The sequence below is a fragment of the Pantherophis guttatus genome, chromosome 3, assembly GCF_059756535.1.
Source record: "Pantherophis guttatus breed Tessera chromosome 3, ASM5975653v1, whole genome shotgun sequence".
Taxonomy (NCBI): domain Eukaryota; kingdom Metazoa; phylum Chordata; class Lepidosauria; order Squamata; family Colubridae; genus Pantherophis; species Pantherophis guttatus.
In genome coordinates this window covers 178,698,144-178,713,672 of record NC_142065.1, presented here as the reverse complement: position 1 = coordinate 178,713,672, position 15,529 = coordinate 178,698,144, and the positions used below count along the sequence as shown (strand labels likewise).

Sequence of the window (15,529 nt, the reverse complement as noted above, 5' to 3'; positions counted from 1 at the left end):
TAAATGTAATGTATTTTTAGGCTCTGTTAACAGCAGTAACATCTCAACACATAGAGATACATGAAGGGACCGTGTTGCAAGCTGTGAGAACATGCTACAATATTTATCTTGCAAGCAAGAATCTCATAAATCAAACCACAGCCAAGGCCACTCTCACACAAATGTTGAATGTAATATTTGCACGTATGGAAAACCAAGCGGTAAGTTTCTTTGTACTGTATAAAGAGTTGTTCCAAAAATCCCTTTCAGCTCTAGGAATAGCAAACATTTAGATTTGTTTGCCAATTGAATTGTACAAGAGGTATAAGGGAAAAGTGTTCCAACTCTGAAACATCCCATTCCAACCTTACTATGTGTGTTCCAATGTTGGAACAAGCCTTCCAAAAACACTGGAAATCATTTGGCCACATATAAAGAAGTTGAATCTTATCATATGTGCTCTGACTTTTGGCTTTGACCTTAAAATAACAAGATACCCATTTGCCAGACATTACTTGTTTCATCTACAAATCATTAGCTCTTAGACTTATATACCACCCTATAGTGCTTTTACAACACTCTCTGGGCGATTTACAATGTCAGTATATTGCCTCCAACAATCTGGGTCCTCATTTTACCAACCTCATAATGATGGAAGACTGAGTCAATACTTAAGCCCATAAGGATTGAATTTCAGGCTGTGGGCAGAGTTAGCCTACAATACTGCATTCTAACCACTGCGCCACCAGAATAACTAAAGGTCTGGGACTGAGATTGTGGACAGGGGCATATGGATGTGGGGTCAATAACCTCCTTAGATCTATGCCCCTCCCAACTAGCCAAGGCAGTCTGGAGTTTGAGGTGGTTGGGTGCTAGCAGTGGTGAGTCTTTCCTTGAAATATGGGGTTCTTCCATTTTTTAAGGAGGCAGTGTTTCACCCCCTCAAGCCATTGCTGGATTCCATCACACTGGACAATTTTCATCCAGTGTCAATGATCATACAATAGCTTCAGCAAATCCTAGATGAAGCTGATTATCTGGATCCCGTATTTGGATCCCTTTTAGTCAGGATTTAGGCCTAGATATAGGCAGAAAGGGATGTGGTAGCTAAGAAAGGGATGTGGTGGCTCAGTGGCCAAGACGCTGAGCTTGTTGATTAGAAGGTCAGCAGTTCAGCGGTTTGAATCTAGTGCTGCATAATGGGGTGAGCTTCCGTTACTTGTCCCAGCTTCTGCCAACCTAGCAGTTCAAAAACACGTAAAAAAATGCAAGTAGAAAAATAGGGCCCACTTTGGTGGTAAGGTAACAGTGCTCCGTGTGCCTTCGGTGTTGAGTCATCCAACCACATGACCACGGAGACAGCTTCGGACAATGCTGGCTTAGAAATGGAGATGAGCACCGTCCCTAGAGCCGGAAATGGCTAGCACACATGTGCGGGGGAACCTTTACCTTATAGGCAGAAAAGGAATTGGTCATGCTTTTGGATAACCAGGATGGGGTTAGTGCATTCATCCTTGTTCTACTTGACGTCTCAGCAGCCTTCCAATATTATCAACCATGGTATTCTTCTGGATTGACTCTGTAGAGTGGGAGTCAACAATACTGTATTGTGCTGGTTCCCTTCCTCCCTGTGGGGCTAGTACTGGTGTTGATTGAGAGTGAGAGATCCTATCCTCAACTCAAGCTATGTGAGGTTCTGCAGGCCTTGGAATGCTTTACACTCCTGTTTAATATCAACATCAAGCCTTTAGATGAGATCATCTTCTACATGGAGTGAAGTATCATGAGTACACTTAGTTGTACATCTCTACCCCTTGTAAACTAAGGAGTGCTATTGGTGTCCTGTCTTAGTGCCTGGAGGCTGCAGGAGTTCATATGAGAAGATTTAAAACTCTACATGGCTTTGGGGCCAGATTATTTGAGGGACCATTTCTCTGATTCCATCTATCCATACAATCAGGAAATATATATTATAGTCCCACCTCCTAAGGAATTCCATGTTACAGAACCCAAAAGCAAGTCTTTTCTGCTGTAGCACCCATCATTTGGAACATCATTCACCCTAAAGTGAGATTGGCCCCAAACTTATTGGCCTTCCAGAGATCTCTCAAGACATTTTTTCCAGTAGATATGGGTATTCCTAGGGAACAAGGAGCCTGCAAGAAGCTTTTATAATATATATGGTTTTACATATTCCCTCATGTTATATTTATGTTTTTATGGTTATTTTAAAATATTTTTATTATAATATAAATATTTATTATAATATAAAATTTATAATAAAATTTCAGCTCCGTGCCAACTTTTGAAGGGCTCCAAGTATACAAAATAGCATCATGTCTGTCAAATATAACATGTATTCATTAATAACATGTTTTATTTTTCATATAAATAAATACAATTTATAGCTTCAAGAAGCCAAGCAAATGGAGAAAGAGAGACATCGACAACAGTATCATCTGCAGCAATCTCCTTTAAGCCATCATGAGCCTGAATCACCTCAATTAAGGCATCTTTCAGAGGAGACTGTTGATCAATTATCCCAGGATCATGAAAGGGATTTGGAACATCATACAAATGATGTGGACAAAAGCCTTCAAGAAGATACAGAAGGAGAAAATGGGTCTGATATTTCTAGTGCAGAAAATGAACAAACAGAAGCTGATCAAGCAACAGCGGCAGAAAGTAATAATCAGAATGGGATGGTAGAGGGTATGTTGTTATCTTATTGTCAAATTGTCTTAAACTGGAAGTGGTTTTCCCGATTAGGAATTTTGCTTTCTGCTTGTTTGTTGTTTTTGAAATTCCAGGTGATATACCTTATGATGTCTCTAGAGAAAGGGCTCGGGCAATTTTAATGAGTAAAATGGAAGCTTTTTAGAAGTTTAACCATTCTATTTTGCATTATGTATGTATGTATGTTGCTGAAAATTGGCAGATTTGCTTTATATTTTACTATTGCTATTTTGAAGTATTCTGGGTGCTTTGAGGTGCTACAAAAAATTGAGCTGGGAGGAAGAAATGTCACATTGAGTTGCCTTTTTCTATAAAAAGTTCATTTGGTTAAAAACTACAAACAGTTATCAGCAGGCTTGAATATTATGGTTATGATTTTCTTTTTTATAAACTTATAAACTTTGCAGTAATTTCATATTGCTTTTTAAAATGTATTTGCTAAAAGCTCAGATATAGTAAATGTTATGAACAATCATAAAAAATTATTTATATAGCATTTATAGTTTAGAAATACATTGACCAGGCTGAATTCCTGATAATTTTAAATAATATATTTGTTTTTCTTTTGTAGCTCTAACTAAAAATAATGCAGGGTCATATGATGGAGAAAGTAATCAATGTGAAGAAACAGCTCAGGATGTTGTACAGAGTATAGTCCAGGAAATGGTCAACACAGTAGTAAGAGGTAATATACTTTCATCAAACCATATTGCTGATTTGAGGTAGAAATTACTTCAAATTATAGATTTTATAGGAGGAGTTGATGGTAAAGTTTTGTATGTACTAATATGGGAAAGAATATTAGATAAAGCAATAATTTTATGGTTATTTTTTAAAAAGAAAAATAGATACAGATTGGGCTGTTTTCAACCCCCAGAAGCAGTCAGTGCAGTTCAGAGAGCTATAAGAGGATCGCTGAATTCTTTTCTCTTGAAGGAAGAGAATGGGGAGCCTAAGGGCTTTTCTGTTTTTCCCTAGAGAAAGATATGAAGATAATTGGCTATAGAGCAAACCTGGATTTATTATTTGTTTAAAGTAATACAAATGTTGTTACTTATAAGATACTAAAATCAGCCTTGAGAGTTGCTGTTAGTTTATCAATTACTGATTCCTGAAACATGGATGATAAAGTAAAATTAAGAAATACAGTTGAAACTGGTAACAGATCTTTATAAACTTAAAGGGAAGTTGAATAGTGTTTAAGCAAACAAGACAGCCTAGTCTGAGTTAACAGGATTTGAGAATTTGCTACTTTTTTTTTTTTATTGCCAGGCTTTTCTTTTATCCATAAGCCCTTTCACAGCAGATTCTGTTCTAAAATAATTACAGTAGACTCACTCTCTCTCTCTCTCTCTCCCTCCCTCCCTCCCTCCCTCCCTCCCTCTCTCTCTCTCTCTCTCTCTCTCTCTCTCTCTCTCTGTGTGTGTGTGTCTGTGTGTGTCTATGTTTTCAGGTACCTTATGAAATGTTTTGTCAAACCTGTGAAAAAATCCTGTTTGGATTTTTTATCTGGCTCAAGATAAAGCTAAAAAATTAAGCATTTATTGTAAAAACCTATAAGTAATTTACAAATTGATTGTGAATCACTCAATGAACATTATAAAACAGTTCTAGACAATTCATCTTGGTATCCCAGATGGAGCTAAATATATTTTGATTCAGATCATAATGGTTCTGTTGTGAGTTACCTAGTAAACAATCATGATGTAGAATGTTAATCATACAGTATTTACACTAATTTTTAAAGAAATGCTGAACAAATGTTGATATGGCATCAAGAATAGCAAACTGGTAATACTCAGAACTCATTTGTGGCAATATAGTTTGAGTTGTTTTTTGTGTAATATTACCCAATGTACTCCTAATTGTATAACTAATTACTTTTAAATGCCATAATTTTACTGTATGCCGTAATTTTTTTCTTTTAGATATAGGTGAGAGACTGACTGAAAAGATTGTGGTTGATGGACCAATAGGTACTTTAGAGGATGGTAGTGATAGTGAAAATATCCAGGCAAATGGAATTCCAGGCACACCTATTTCTGTTGTGTATACGCCATCATTACCTGATGACAGGTTATCTGTCTCTTCCAATGATACTCAGGTACAAGAATGAATGATTATGCTTTGAAAATATGGGAAACTATAGTTTTAAACTGATTTAGGAGATATTTACAGTCAAGTGATGCACCTAGCTTGTAAGGCAGCATATTTAGCATCTTTAGTACAAGTGCTTTGATTCGGAATTATGTGAATCAGTAAGAAGCATAGGACAATTTATATGCTGTAAACCGGTATTATATATGATGTTGTTGCAAAACAGTACAGTTTTAATGTTTTTTCTATTTTCATAGCAGTGTCAAAAGATTCATATGCGTGAATGAACAACATTTGTTCCTTAAGCCATTTCTGTACTTTTACAACTTCCTTTGTGCTCTACATATGGATTTAAAGCTCTATATGAAATTCATTGCTGCTTGCTTATGTAAAAACATATATTCCAAGTGTATATGTTTAGTAGGGTTTCTCTTTCCTTTCAGTTGTTTTGTTAGTATGTGGTAAAATACTGATGTTTTTACTGGAGTTAATGTCTTTTACACAAATAACTGGCAAACATTTGCTTTCACAATTGTTTGGCACATGTGAAAACAACACTAACAATGCATTACAATGCATTCATTGTATTGTTTGAAAATCTGTTCCTATTCTGCAAATATATGATTTCTAAGATAAATATTCTATCGATAAAATTACCAATATGACCAATGCTTGATATTCAGGGTCATGTTAGGATAGGTAATTATCACGTTTCTTCCTAGAACAGATGTAGCACTAGCACAGTTGGCAAGCAGAATGGTGCCTTGGGAAATGCTCATTCTATTCTTATCACAGATTTATTTTAATAGATGACTGAATATTTTGAAAATCAGTTCTTGACATGCATGGTTACCTTCATCAGTTACATATGTTTGTGAAATGAATTAACGAAATAAGCATAAGCATACAGGAATGCATTACTTAGATAATATATAATGTTATAAAAAGAAAATAATGTGCATAGTGGAATTGCAGTAAAATGAAAGAGATATAGCATATGACAAATATGCTTATTAAACTTAAATATATATAGATAAAAATTAACACGTGAACTATTGCAAAATAGTAATTAGTGATAAGTATCCTAGCATTACTGAGATTTTTTCTGTATTAAATGTGATCACCAATTTGTGATTTAATTTGTGATCTGAAATGAGTTGAAAATAATGAGGGTTTTTTTTAAAAAAAAAAACAATGAAAAAAAAAACCTGGGATCGTTTTCAATTTGTTTCAGGTCAGGAAGAAAAGAAATAATTTGTTAATTATTGGAAATATTAATCCCATAAAAGAGTAGTTGTGTTTTTAAAAAGAGAGAAAAAAGAAGACTTTGAAGTAGAAAACTATATAATTGCGAGGCTGGTTTGTGGTTTGTTAAATTCAGAGCTCTGGAAGCCATAATAATTTCTGTCTGATCGTTAGTATATAAATATATCATGCTGACCAATTTTAACAAAATAACTAAAATATTAAACTTGCAGTTATAGGAATATGTTTATTTTTTAAAGTTAAATGTTAAGTAATAATGATTTATAGAAATATATTTACACCTTAGTACATATAGATTAAGGCAGTCTATAAATACTGTTAATCAAAGTTTCATTGTAATTTTGTGTAGCCTGTTTTTTCTCATGTAAAATAATTACATTGTATTTTTATTATATAAATTGAAAATGAAAATATTTTAACTTCAGGAATCTGGAAATTCTTCAGGACCTACACCTGGTGCTAAATTTTCCCATATTTTACAAAAGGATGCCTTTCTAGTATTCAGGTCACTGTGTAAACTGTCTATGAAGCCTTTGTCAGATGGACCACCTGATCCAAAGTAAGTTGGCACCATTTTTTCTATGAAATATTCAAGAAATAAAAGTATAAATCAGCAGTAGTTATAGATTCTTCTTCCATTTCCAGTGTAGTACAATATATTATTATGGAACATTGTATTTGTAGGGTCCTTGGTACTCTCAGAGATTTTAACCCTGAGCTACAAATATTCTCTTCTATTAATGTACTTTATACAATTATTTTAAAAAGGGTTGTTCTTGACACATATATATGAATCAATCAGCTATATAACTGTATATTATATTAATTTGAGATTTTATACATAAACTACATTATCTGCTACAGCAACAAACACAAGGATATCAATTTAAGCTAATTTAGTCATAGTTTATTGTTTCGTTAATTTCTATTGTTAATTGAATATTTATTATTATCTGCTCTTTACCAATGGTTAGAGAATTTGGAATAATTGTTTTTTCTTTTTATTTCTCAAAAAGAGATATGTCTCCATAAATTGTTTCTCATACTAAGATTATATCTTTCTAGGTCGCACGAATTGCGGTCAAAAATCCTTTCGCTGCAGTTGCTGCTATCTATTTTGCAAAATGCAGGACCAGTTTTTAGGACAAATGAAATGTTTATTAATGCTATTAAGCAGTACCTTTGTGTAGCATTGTCTAAAAATGGAGTCTCATCTGTTCCAGAAGTATTTGAACTTTCCCTTTCTATATTCCTGACTTTACTTTCAAATTTTAAGACACATTTGAAGATGCAAATTGAGGTAATGTATACTTAGGTAATGTAATTTAAAGAGTGTACTTATTGTATTATAAATCAATGTCATTGAGAGGCTTGAAGTATAAAAAAATTAAGAACATCTAATATAGTTTCAATTGATTGGACTTGTTTGCATTCAAAACATTATCCTGAATCAATAATAAATAATGAAAATTGTTCCCAAATTATTACGATTATAAGAACAATAAACTAATGCTTATTTAATATAGCATTAAATAAGTAGATATGTTATCTTGGATAACCATTCAGATACTACACAGAATGAAGCATTATTCTGCTCTTTCTTCTCCTGACATTTGAATTCAAATTTGGTTAGAGTCTTCTTGTATACAGATCAGTATATCTGGTATTATTGGCCTGCTTCCACTATATGGATCTAATATATGTGCTCCGGGGTACCTAAATGGCAATTTCTTTGTAGAAATCTCTGCAAATTGGAAATCTAATATAGGAATGTTAGAAAAGGCTATTTGTTACTATTTTTTTCCTTTTTTAAAAAAATGATGCAGTTGTAATTTTACAACATTTTGTATTCTGTGTTTTATTTCTGGAGAAAGTGAGATACAAATATAAATAAATAATTTAAAATGGTAAAGCACTTGCTGTTGGCACCCCAAATACAGCAATTTATCTTCAGTTACGTAGCAGATTGTGCATTAAATTTCTTTAGCAGCGGTAATGATAGAAGAATGCCAGATTTTGATTTTGTAAATATATTCTAAAAGCAAAAAATGTTTAGAATTTTTGAATATTTGAAAAAGTCATGAAGAGGATTGATTTAAGTCTGAGTCTTAAATCACAATTTCTTATTCAGTATAGCAAGTTGTTTTGAAATTGAAAAAAGTTCTTAATTCAATTTGTGACATAAGTGATTTATTTATGTGTCTAACTATCAGAGGTGTGCAAGGTTTTCTATATCTTTAGAATCCAGCCAAGAAACACAGATAATTGATCCTAAAAATGTATATTGATCTGTCCACCATCCAGAAAACTATATTGAAAGTAGTTGTTTTAGGCTTATTTTTGCAGGCTTATGTTCAGTGTATCTTCTTCAATTTTATTTAGCAAGACATCCAAATCAATTGAACAGAATTTAAATGCATTAGATATTTAAGTAAATCAAATTACTGTTTAAAGATGCTGGGTGCTCCATGGCAATGTTTAATTACAAGTTTCTGTATGAATCATTTGTTTAAATCAAAATATAACTTTACCAGACATGGTTGTCTATTACTTTGATAGAATAATTTTCATTGTACATGATTATAAAGTTATGAAGCCAGGAAACTTAAATAGCAGTTTACATTTTCCCCAGGAAAAATAGAATAAAGATCTAATGGTGGAGCCTGTTTGGGGATGGGGAGGAGGTCACACTGTCTTTCAGAGAAAAGCTCATAGGTAGTTTTCTATACTGTATATCTGATATTTATAATGAAAAGTATAGAAGGCAGAATTATTTTTCAAATAAGCAGATAACATCTCTATTTTTCTTAGGTTTTCTTCAAAGAGATTTTTCTATATATTTTAGAAACTTCTACTAGCTCCTTTGACCATAAATGGATGGTTATTCAAACATTGACGCGGATATGCGCAGGTATTACTCCATTGGGCGTGTTATAGACTTTAACATGGCTGTTCAGATATCTTGCTTGCTTGATGGTTTTCACTATTATACTTATTTCTGTACTTGATAAAAGCATTTCAATGTAAATTCTATTTTGTTTACAGATGCCCAGAGTGTAGTAGACATTTATGTAAATTATGACTGTGATTTAAATGCTGCAAATATTTTTGAAAGACTAGTTAATGATCTATCTAAGATTGCTCAAGGAAGAGGCAGCCAAGAACTTGGCATGACTAGCATTCAGGTAAGAACCATGCCATATTTTTCAGTTGTAAAAATTAATAATGATTAAAAATTGCTAACAATCTTAATATTTTTATACACACAACCTCTTACAGGAACTAAGTTTGAGAAAGAAGGGTCTTGAATGCTTAGTATCAATACTGAAGTGCATGGTGGAATGGAGTAAGGATCAATATGTAAATCCCAACTCTCAAACAACCTTAGGTAAATTATTACTTTATTTATTATAATGATCATAAATAAAACTGTTTTCTAGAATTTCCATCATATTTTGCTGAACTATGTTAATTATTCATTCTGAAGAAGTTTCACAGTCATTTCTCTATCACTAAAACTTCTCTTAGGGATTTTTTAAAAAAAAAATCTTTAAAAATTTGAAAACTCCTGCTTTAAGTGATGCAAATATAGAAGAGCAACACTTTAGAATTTATTTTATATGCATTCTACAAAATGTTAAATGTAAATTTATGCTATTGGAACTATGTAAAATCTTTTACTTATTTAACATTACTGCTAATAACATTTAGTATGCTGTTAGCCAATAAATATACTTTAGAAACATACTTTTATTTTTCTTCTCTTGCACAGGACAGGAAAAACCCACTGAGCAAGAAAGTACTGAAACCAAACATCCTGAGACAATTAACAGATACGGAAGCTTGAATTCCCTAGATTCCACAGCCTCCTCTGGAATTGGTAGCTACAGCACCCAGATGTCTGGTACAGACAATCCAGAGCAATTTGAGGTTCTAAAGCAACAGAAAGAAATAATAGAACAAGGAATAGATTTGTACGTTTTATTTTTTTCACTGTATGATGAATTTTAAGAACTTTGTTTTTTGAGCAATCTCCTCTTCATTTTGCTACTTTTAAATATCTTCACAGATAGCACAACACTAATCTTAAAAATAAACATCATTAACTTTAACACTTCAAGGACTGTGGAGAAGTGTAACACAAATTTTCCATTACTAGAATTCCACTTAGAACAAGGGTGCCCAACCCCCCTGGGCCACAGCCTACTACTGGGCCATGAGCTGTTCAGAACTGGGCTGCCTGAAGCAGTGGGCAAGTGTGCACGCGCACACTCCATTTGCACTAGCACGCGGGCCCTTGCCACTGCTCACGCAGAATCATCCCCTTTCCGCCACACACACACCAGTCCACAAAGCTGGAAAGGTTGGGGAACTCTGACTTGGAAGACAGGTCAAAGATCCTAATTCAGTAATATGGTTCCTGAAGGAGCATTGAAAATGTACCATGCAGCCATTCAGTCAAGGGTCTCATCCATGTCCCCAACAGGTTATAAAATGCAAGAGAATACTCTTCATGCCATTTTAAAAATTTACTAAAGTTTATTTTTTCAATCCTACGACAGCTAATTGGTTCAGTTGTATGTTATATTTAAGAAATAAAATCTAATGCAGCTACAGTCTGTAAATGCATCCTTTGGCTGTATGAAAAAGAAGGTAAACTATTGTCAGTGGCAGCAAATTAGTGGAGGAGACAACACAATTGAGTGTAAGGGTATAGGTATAGTATAGTTTATTGAATAGCCCGAAGGCCTTTTCAAACAAAACAGAAAAGAAAAAGGGAAAAAGATAAAACAGTTACAAAAATAGCAATCTAAAAATATATGATAGATGACATTAAAATTTTACAATATCAAATTTCAATAGCTAAATTGCCAAGACTAGATAACCCAAATAGGATAGCTCCTCTCTAACTGAGCTCATCTTCCTTACAATCAATAATTTTTTTTTTATATAACTGGCTCGTATTGCCGTCATTCTTTTAAGGTATCGAGTAATCGCTCTTACCAGGGGAGGAGAGTCAGCCCTCAACAGAAATGCTAATTTTTGGCTTATATTCCAGTGGGGAAATTTATTTATAATTGGGGACAGATATTGTTTTCTTACTTCTTGATAGAGACTACATTCGAATATTATATGCGCCGTGTCCTCCACGACGTTTACCCCACATATGCATATTCTTTTGTCATACGGGATTTTCCGATAACGGCTGAATCTAACGTTGGTATCTAGAAGTTCGAGTCTAAACTTAACAAATAACTGTCTCTCCACTGATGGCATTTCTAAATGTAAATACTTTTCCAGAGTGAAAGTTGTTTTAACTGCTGTCAGCAGTTTAAGGGAATGATTAGTTGAAAGGGTTGCCATGTCCATTTGCCCATGTATATCTTTAATCCGTTGTTTAACTTGAGTGTAAGGGGTATTAGGAAAGAAGAAGAAAGTAGGGAGAACACAGTGCCAGTGAAAAGAAAACAAAACCTCTGTAATTAGCAACAAATGCCAAAGATTTTAAACCATTTTCCTGGGATAAAATTGCAAGCCATAAATCCTGCCTATTATCTCAGTGAAAGTTAAAACTGTTCTATTTTTGCTATTTTGCAAAAACAGTGATTTATCTCTTTCACTGAGGTTGCTTTTTTCTCAGTAAAAGACTTCAGAACTGCTCTGTTTTTCTCTATACAATGCATAGGGATCCATTTCAAACAGTGGGTGGATTTATTTGTATGTTTATGTTTGAAGGAGGGTTCATGCTGTTTTGAATGCCTAGCCCCTTAATATAACTCTAGACTCATTATGCTACAATAGTTAATGTTCATTAATTAAAATTATTCATTGCTGTTTGGATGGTTGGAAGGTCTTCCAGAGTAGATTTTGGGCAAGTTAGACAACTAAAGGGGAGAAATAGAAAAATGTAAGTGTGTAAATTCCTTTCACTTTAAGAAAAAAAATTTTGCTGCACTTTTCTGCCCTATATTTTTCCAATATGAGGCTTTATTTGTGAAGATGGAGACTTTGAGCCCTGGAGAAAGTGAGGAGGGCTTTGCTTATTCTCAGTTCAATTGTAATGGTCAATTATGGTGCTTGTTTCTTAACAGTGGATGTTTATTATTTAAAATAAGACAAATGACAATCTGATTTTGGAGCAGTTGTACTCTAAAGTTCCCCAAGTGAGAAATTTCAATTATTACAAAAACTAGATTGCCTAAAGTTTAGTTGTATTTTTCCTGGCAAAGAGTATCACAGCTGAGACAGCCCCATCAAGAATCTTACACTCCTTGCTATCACAAAGATGATCAAAGCAGATCAGTTTTGAGAGACTAAGAGCAGTACATCTCCCCCGGATGATGCAGGCATTTGATATATTAGAGGAAGCAGTTTTCTAAAAACTTGTGATCTAATTCATTTGGGGCTTTATCAGTTAAGGTCAGCATTTGAATTGGGTCCTGAAGCTCTTGGGCATCTAAATAAAAATTTTAAGGATCAGTATTACATGGTTATAGTTGGTTGTCATACTAACTATATAGACACATCAAGATCATTTTCAGATATAGCCTCTTGTAGGCCATGCCCAATTGGATTAAATGAAGTATAATTACTTGATTTCTGGTAATTATTTTTTGACTATGCAAGAATCCTAAGTGCTGTTATATTTGATTCTGTGCGGTATGGAAACAGATAAACGGCAAAGCATCCTATGACGGAAAGGTTTTAGCTTGGCGTTCAAATTTTCTATATAGAACTACACATTTCTGATCTTTTATGTCCTTCATGTAAAACATTCATCCCAAATATATTCAAAAATTTTAAAATAAGAAAAATGGAAACTGCCGCTATCATAAACTTCCACTTTGGGATGCAAGAAAAGGTTAATTTGATAGTTATATTATTTTAAAATAATTATGCTATTCTGAATGCTCTTTTTATATGAAAATGTACATTTTCTATCAGCATTTAATTAACATATTTTCTGTGCAGATTTAATAAGAAGCCAAAGAGAGGAATTCAGTATCTACAAGAACAAGGAATGCTTGGTATTACTTCTGAAGATATTGCCCAGTTCTTGCATCAAGAAGAAAGATTAGACTCTGTAAGAAAACTAGTCTATTTTCAATAAAATTACCTTTATAAACCTAATTAGCATTATTTGATCTAGACTAATGAGTAATCTTAGAGTCCAATTATTGGCTTATTCCTATAATTCAAAGACTATGCAGATATATTCAAGGGGACTACTTATTCCAAGGGATTTGTGACAGAACAAATGGAAGCATTTGCCCTCTATGCTAAATGTCCCCTGCTTTGAAACCTTCTCTGAATTGTAAAAGCATTCTGCTGTATAGAAAAAAGGGCTTATTGGCTATGGAACATGCACTTGTTCTCTGTTTTTAAGGGATTCCTTCTGAATAAAACTTACCTCTTTTTATTGTGTTATTTAACAAATTCTGTCCCTGTTCCAGAAAATGCTGAACATTTAAGAAGAAAAGATAACAACCACTCTTTGAAAGCAAAGAATATTAACCAGAATTAGCTACAATGCTCTTTTTGTCAAAAACAAAAATATATTACTCTGTCTTACAGTACATGTTTCTTAAATCAGAATTCATGCCTGTAGTTAACTGAAGAAATACAGGTAGTCCTTGACTTACAACAACGATTGACCAAAGTTTCTGTTGCTAAGCAAGACAGTTAAGTGAGTTTTGCCCCATTTTATGATCTTTCTTTTCACAGTTGTTAAGTGAATCTGGCTTCCCCATTGATTTTGCTTGTCAGAAGGTGTCAAAAAGTGATCACATGACCCCAGGACACTGCAACCATCCTAAATACATGCCAAGTGCTAAGTGTGTGGAACTTTGATCACATGAGCACTGGGATGCTGCAATGGTCGTAAGTGTGAAAAACAGTCATAAATTACTTATTTCATTTCTGTTGTAACTTCAAAAGGTCAATAACAAATGTAAGTCAAGTACTGCCTGTAATATAGAACCTGAAGGGTCTAAGACTTATATACTCTATGTCTGTCTGTCTGTCTGTCTATAGCCATATTGAATTCATTGTTTTTCTTTCCTTTTAGACTCAAGTTGGAGAGTTTCTAGGAGACAATGATAAATTTAACAAGGAAGTTATGTATGCATATGTGGATCAGCATGACTTTTCTGCAAAGGATTTTGTTTCTGCTCTGCGTATGTTTTTGGAAGGCTTCCGTCTTCCAGGAGAGGCTCAGAAAATAGATAGATTAATGGAGAAATTTGCTGCTAGATACTTGGAATGTAATCAAGGGTGAGCATTTTTCTCTTCTTTTTTTTTAAACTAATTAATGGGAAAATGTTTCTTAAAATCAGATAATGGGAAAAATATTTTTTTTCTCTCACACTCTCTTTCTGCATCTATTTTTTACAGGCAAACTCTGTTCGCTAGTGCAGACACTGCATATGTCTTGGCTTATTCAATTATTATGTTGACAACAGATCTCCATAGCCCACAGGTATGTTTCATAAATCTCTTAAAATGCCTTTAAATGAAGAATTAAATGTATAGACATTTCAGTTACTACTCTTTCCTTTTCACCTTAGTCATTAATGCTGCCTTTAGACAAGTATTTCTGTTGTGTCTTATCCCATTTTCCCAGTGGTGAAATCCAATTTTTTTTACTACCGGTTCTGTGGGCATGGCTTGGACACGGTGTGGCTTGGACCTGCTGGATTTCATACCTGAATTTCACCTCCCTTAATTGGTGCACATTTTCAGTAGCAAATAATCTCTGCTTCTGAAGTTTCAGTTCTGTTTTCTGTGTGTTCAATTACCTCTGCTTTCCATTATTTTTATCAACAAATTCTAAGCAGATTGTCAAAAATGGGGAATTAGGTACAAATAGTTGGAAACTCCATTCTAGCTAAAAGAAGGATGAATTAATTTGGTGCATAGATGCTCTCCTAGTATTTATGTATTCATTACATTTCTATATGGTTCAGTAGCCTCTTGTGGCAGTTCACAAAGTTCAAGGTTTATATCCCAAAATTCCTAAATAATAAAAAATGTATAAAGAGCAAAATCCAAGTAAAATGAACAGAAAGGACACCAAAATTGCCAAGCTCTAAAAAGCATAAAATGTTTTTAAAATTCAAAGAATAAAAAACATGAAAGAAGAATGAAATATTCAACTGGTACCAAAAAGATCACAGCAGGATTGCAAAGCAAATATCTGGGAGCAGGAATTCTTAAATCTGACCATCAGGATTGAAAAAGATCTTTACTGACAGCTTCACTAATACAAACATTTTGTCCAGATTGAATCAGAATGTCTTTAAATACAAACTAAAAAGTTGTGGGTACTGCCATAAATATACTAACTGTATAGCCGCTATCATTGTAACATAGAAGATAAGACTAAAAATATGGCATGATGATGATATATTATATATATATATATATAAATTTGACTTATATGCCGCCCTTC

General features: G+C 33.6%; 1 protein-coding gene across 2 annotated transcripts in view; it reads left to right on the top strand.

The window, feature by feature from the left end:
• Positions 1-15,529, top strand: part of ARFGEF1 (ARF guanine nucleotide exchange factor 1) — a 68,962-nt gene that overhangs the window by 25,204 nt on the left and 28,229 nt on the right. Inside the window, exons 5-17 of one of the 2 annotated variants that reach the window (XM_034429918.3) lie at positions 21-200; positions 2,388-2,691; positions 3,287-3,400; positions 4,644-4,819; positions 6,504-6,637; positions 7,144-7,378; positions 8,890-8,989; positions 9,124-9,263; positions 9,358-9,466; positions 9,851-10,052; positions 13,051-13,162; positions 14,147-14,352; positions 14,473-14,557. In XM_034429918.3, coding sequence (XP_034285809.1) covers positions 21-200; positions 2,388-2,691; positions 3,287-3,400; positions 4,644-4,819; positions 6,504-6,637; positions 7,144-7,378; positions 8,890-8,989; positions 9,124-9,263; positions 9,358-9,466; positions 9,851-10,052; positions 13,051-13,162; positions 14,147-14,352; positions 14,473-14,557 — 2,097 coding nt within the window. The remainder of the gene's footprint in view (positions 1-20; positions 201-2,387; positions 2,692-3,286; positions 3,401-4,643; positions 4,820-6,503; positions 6,638-7,143; positions 7,379-8,889; positions 8,990-9,123; positions 9,264-9,357; positions 9,467-9,850; positions 10,053-13,050; positions 13,163-14,146; positions 14,353-14,472; positions 14,558-15,529) is intronic. The other variant, XM_087890650.1, reaches the window with a different exon arrangement.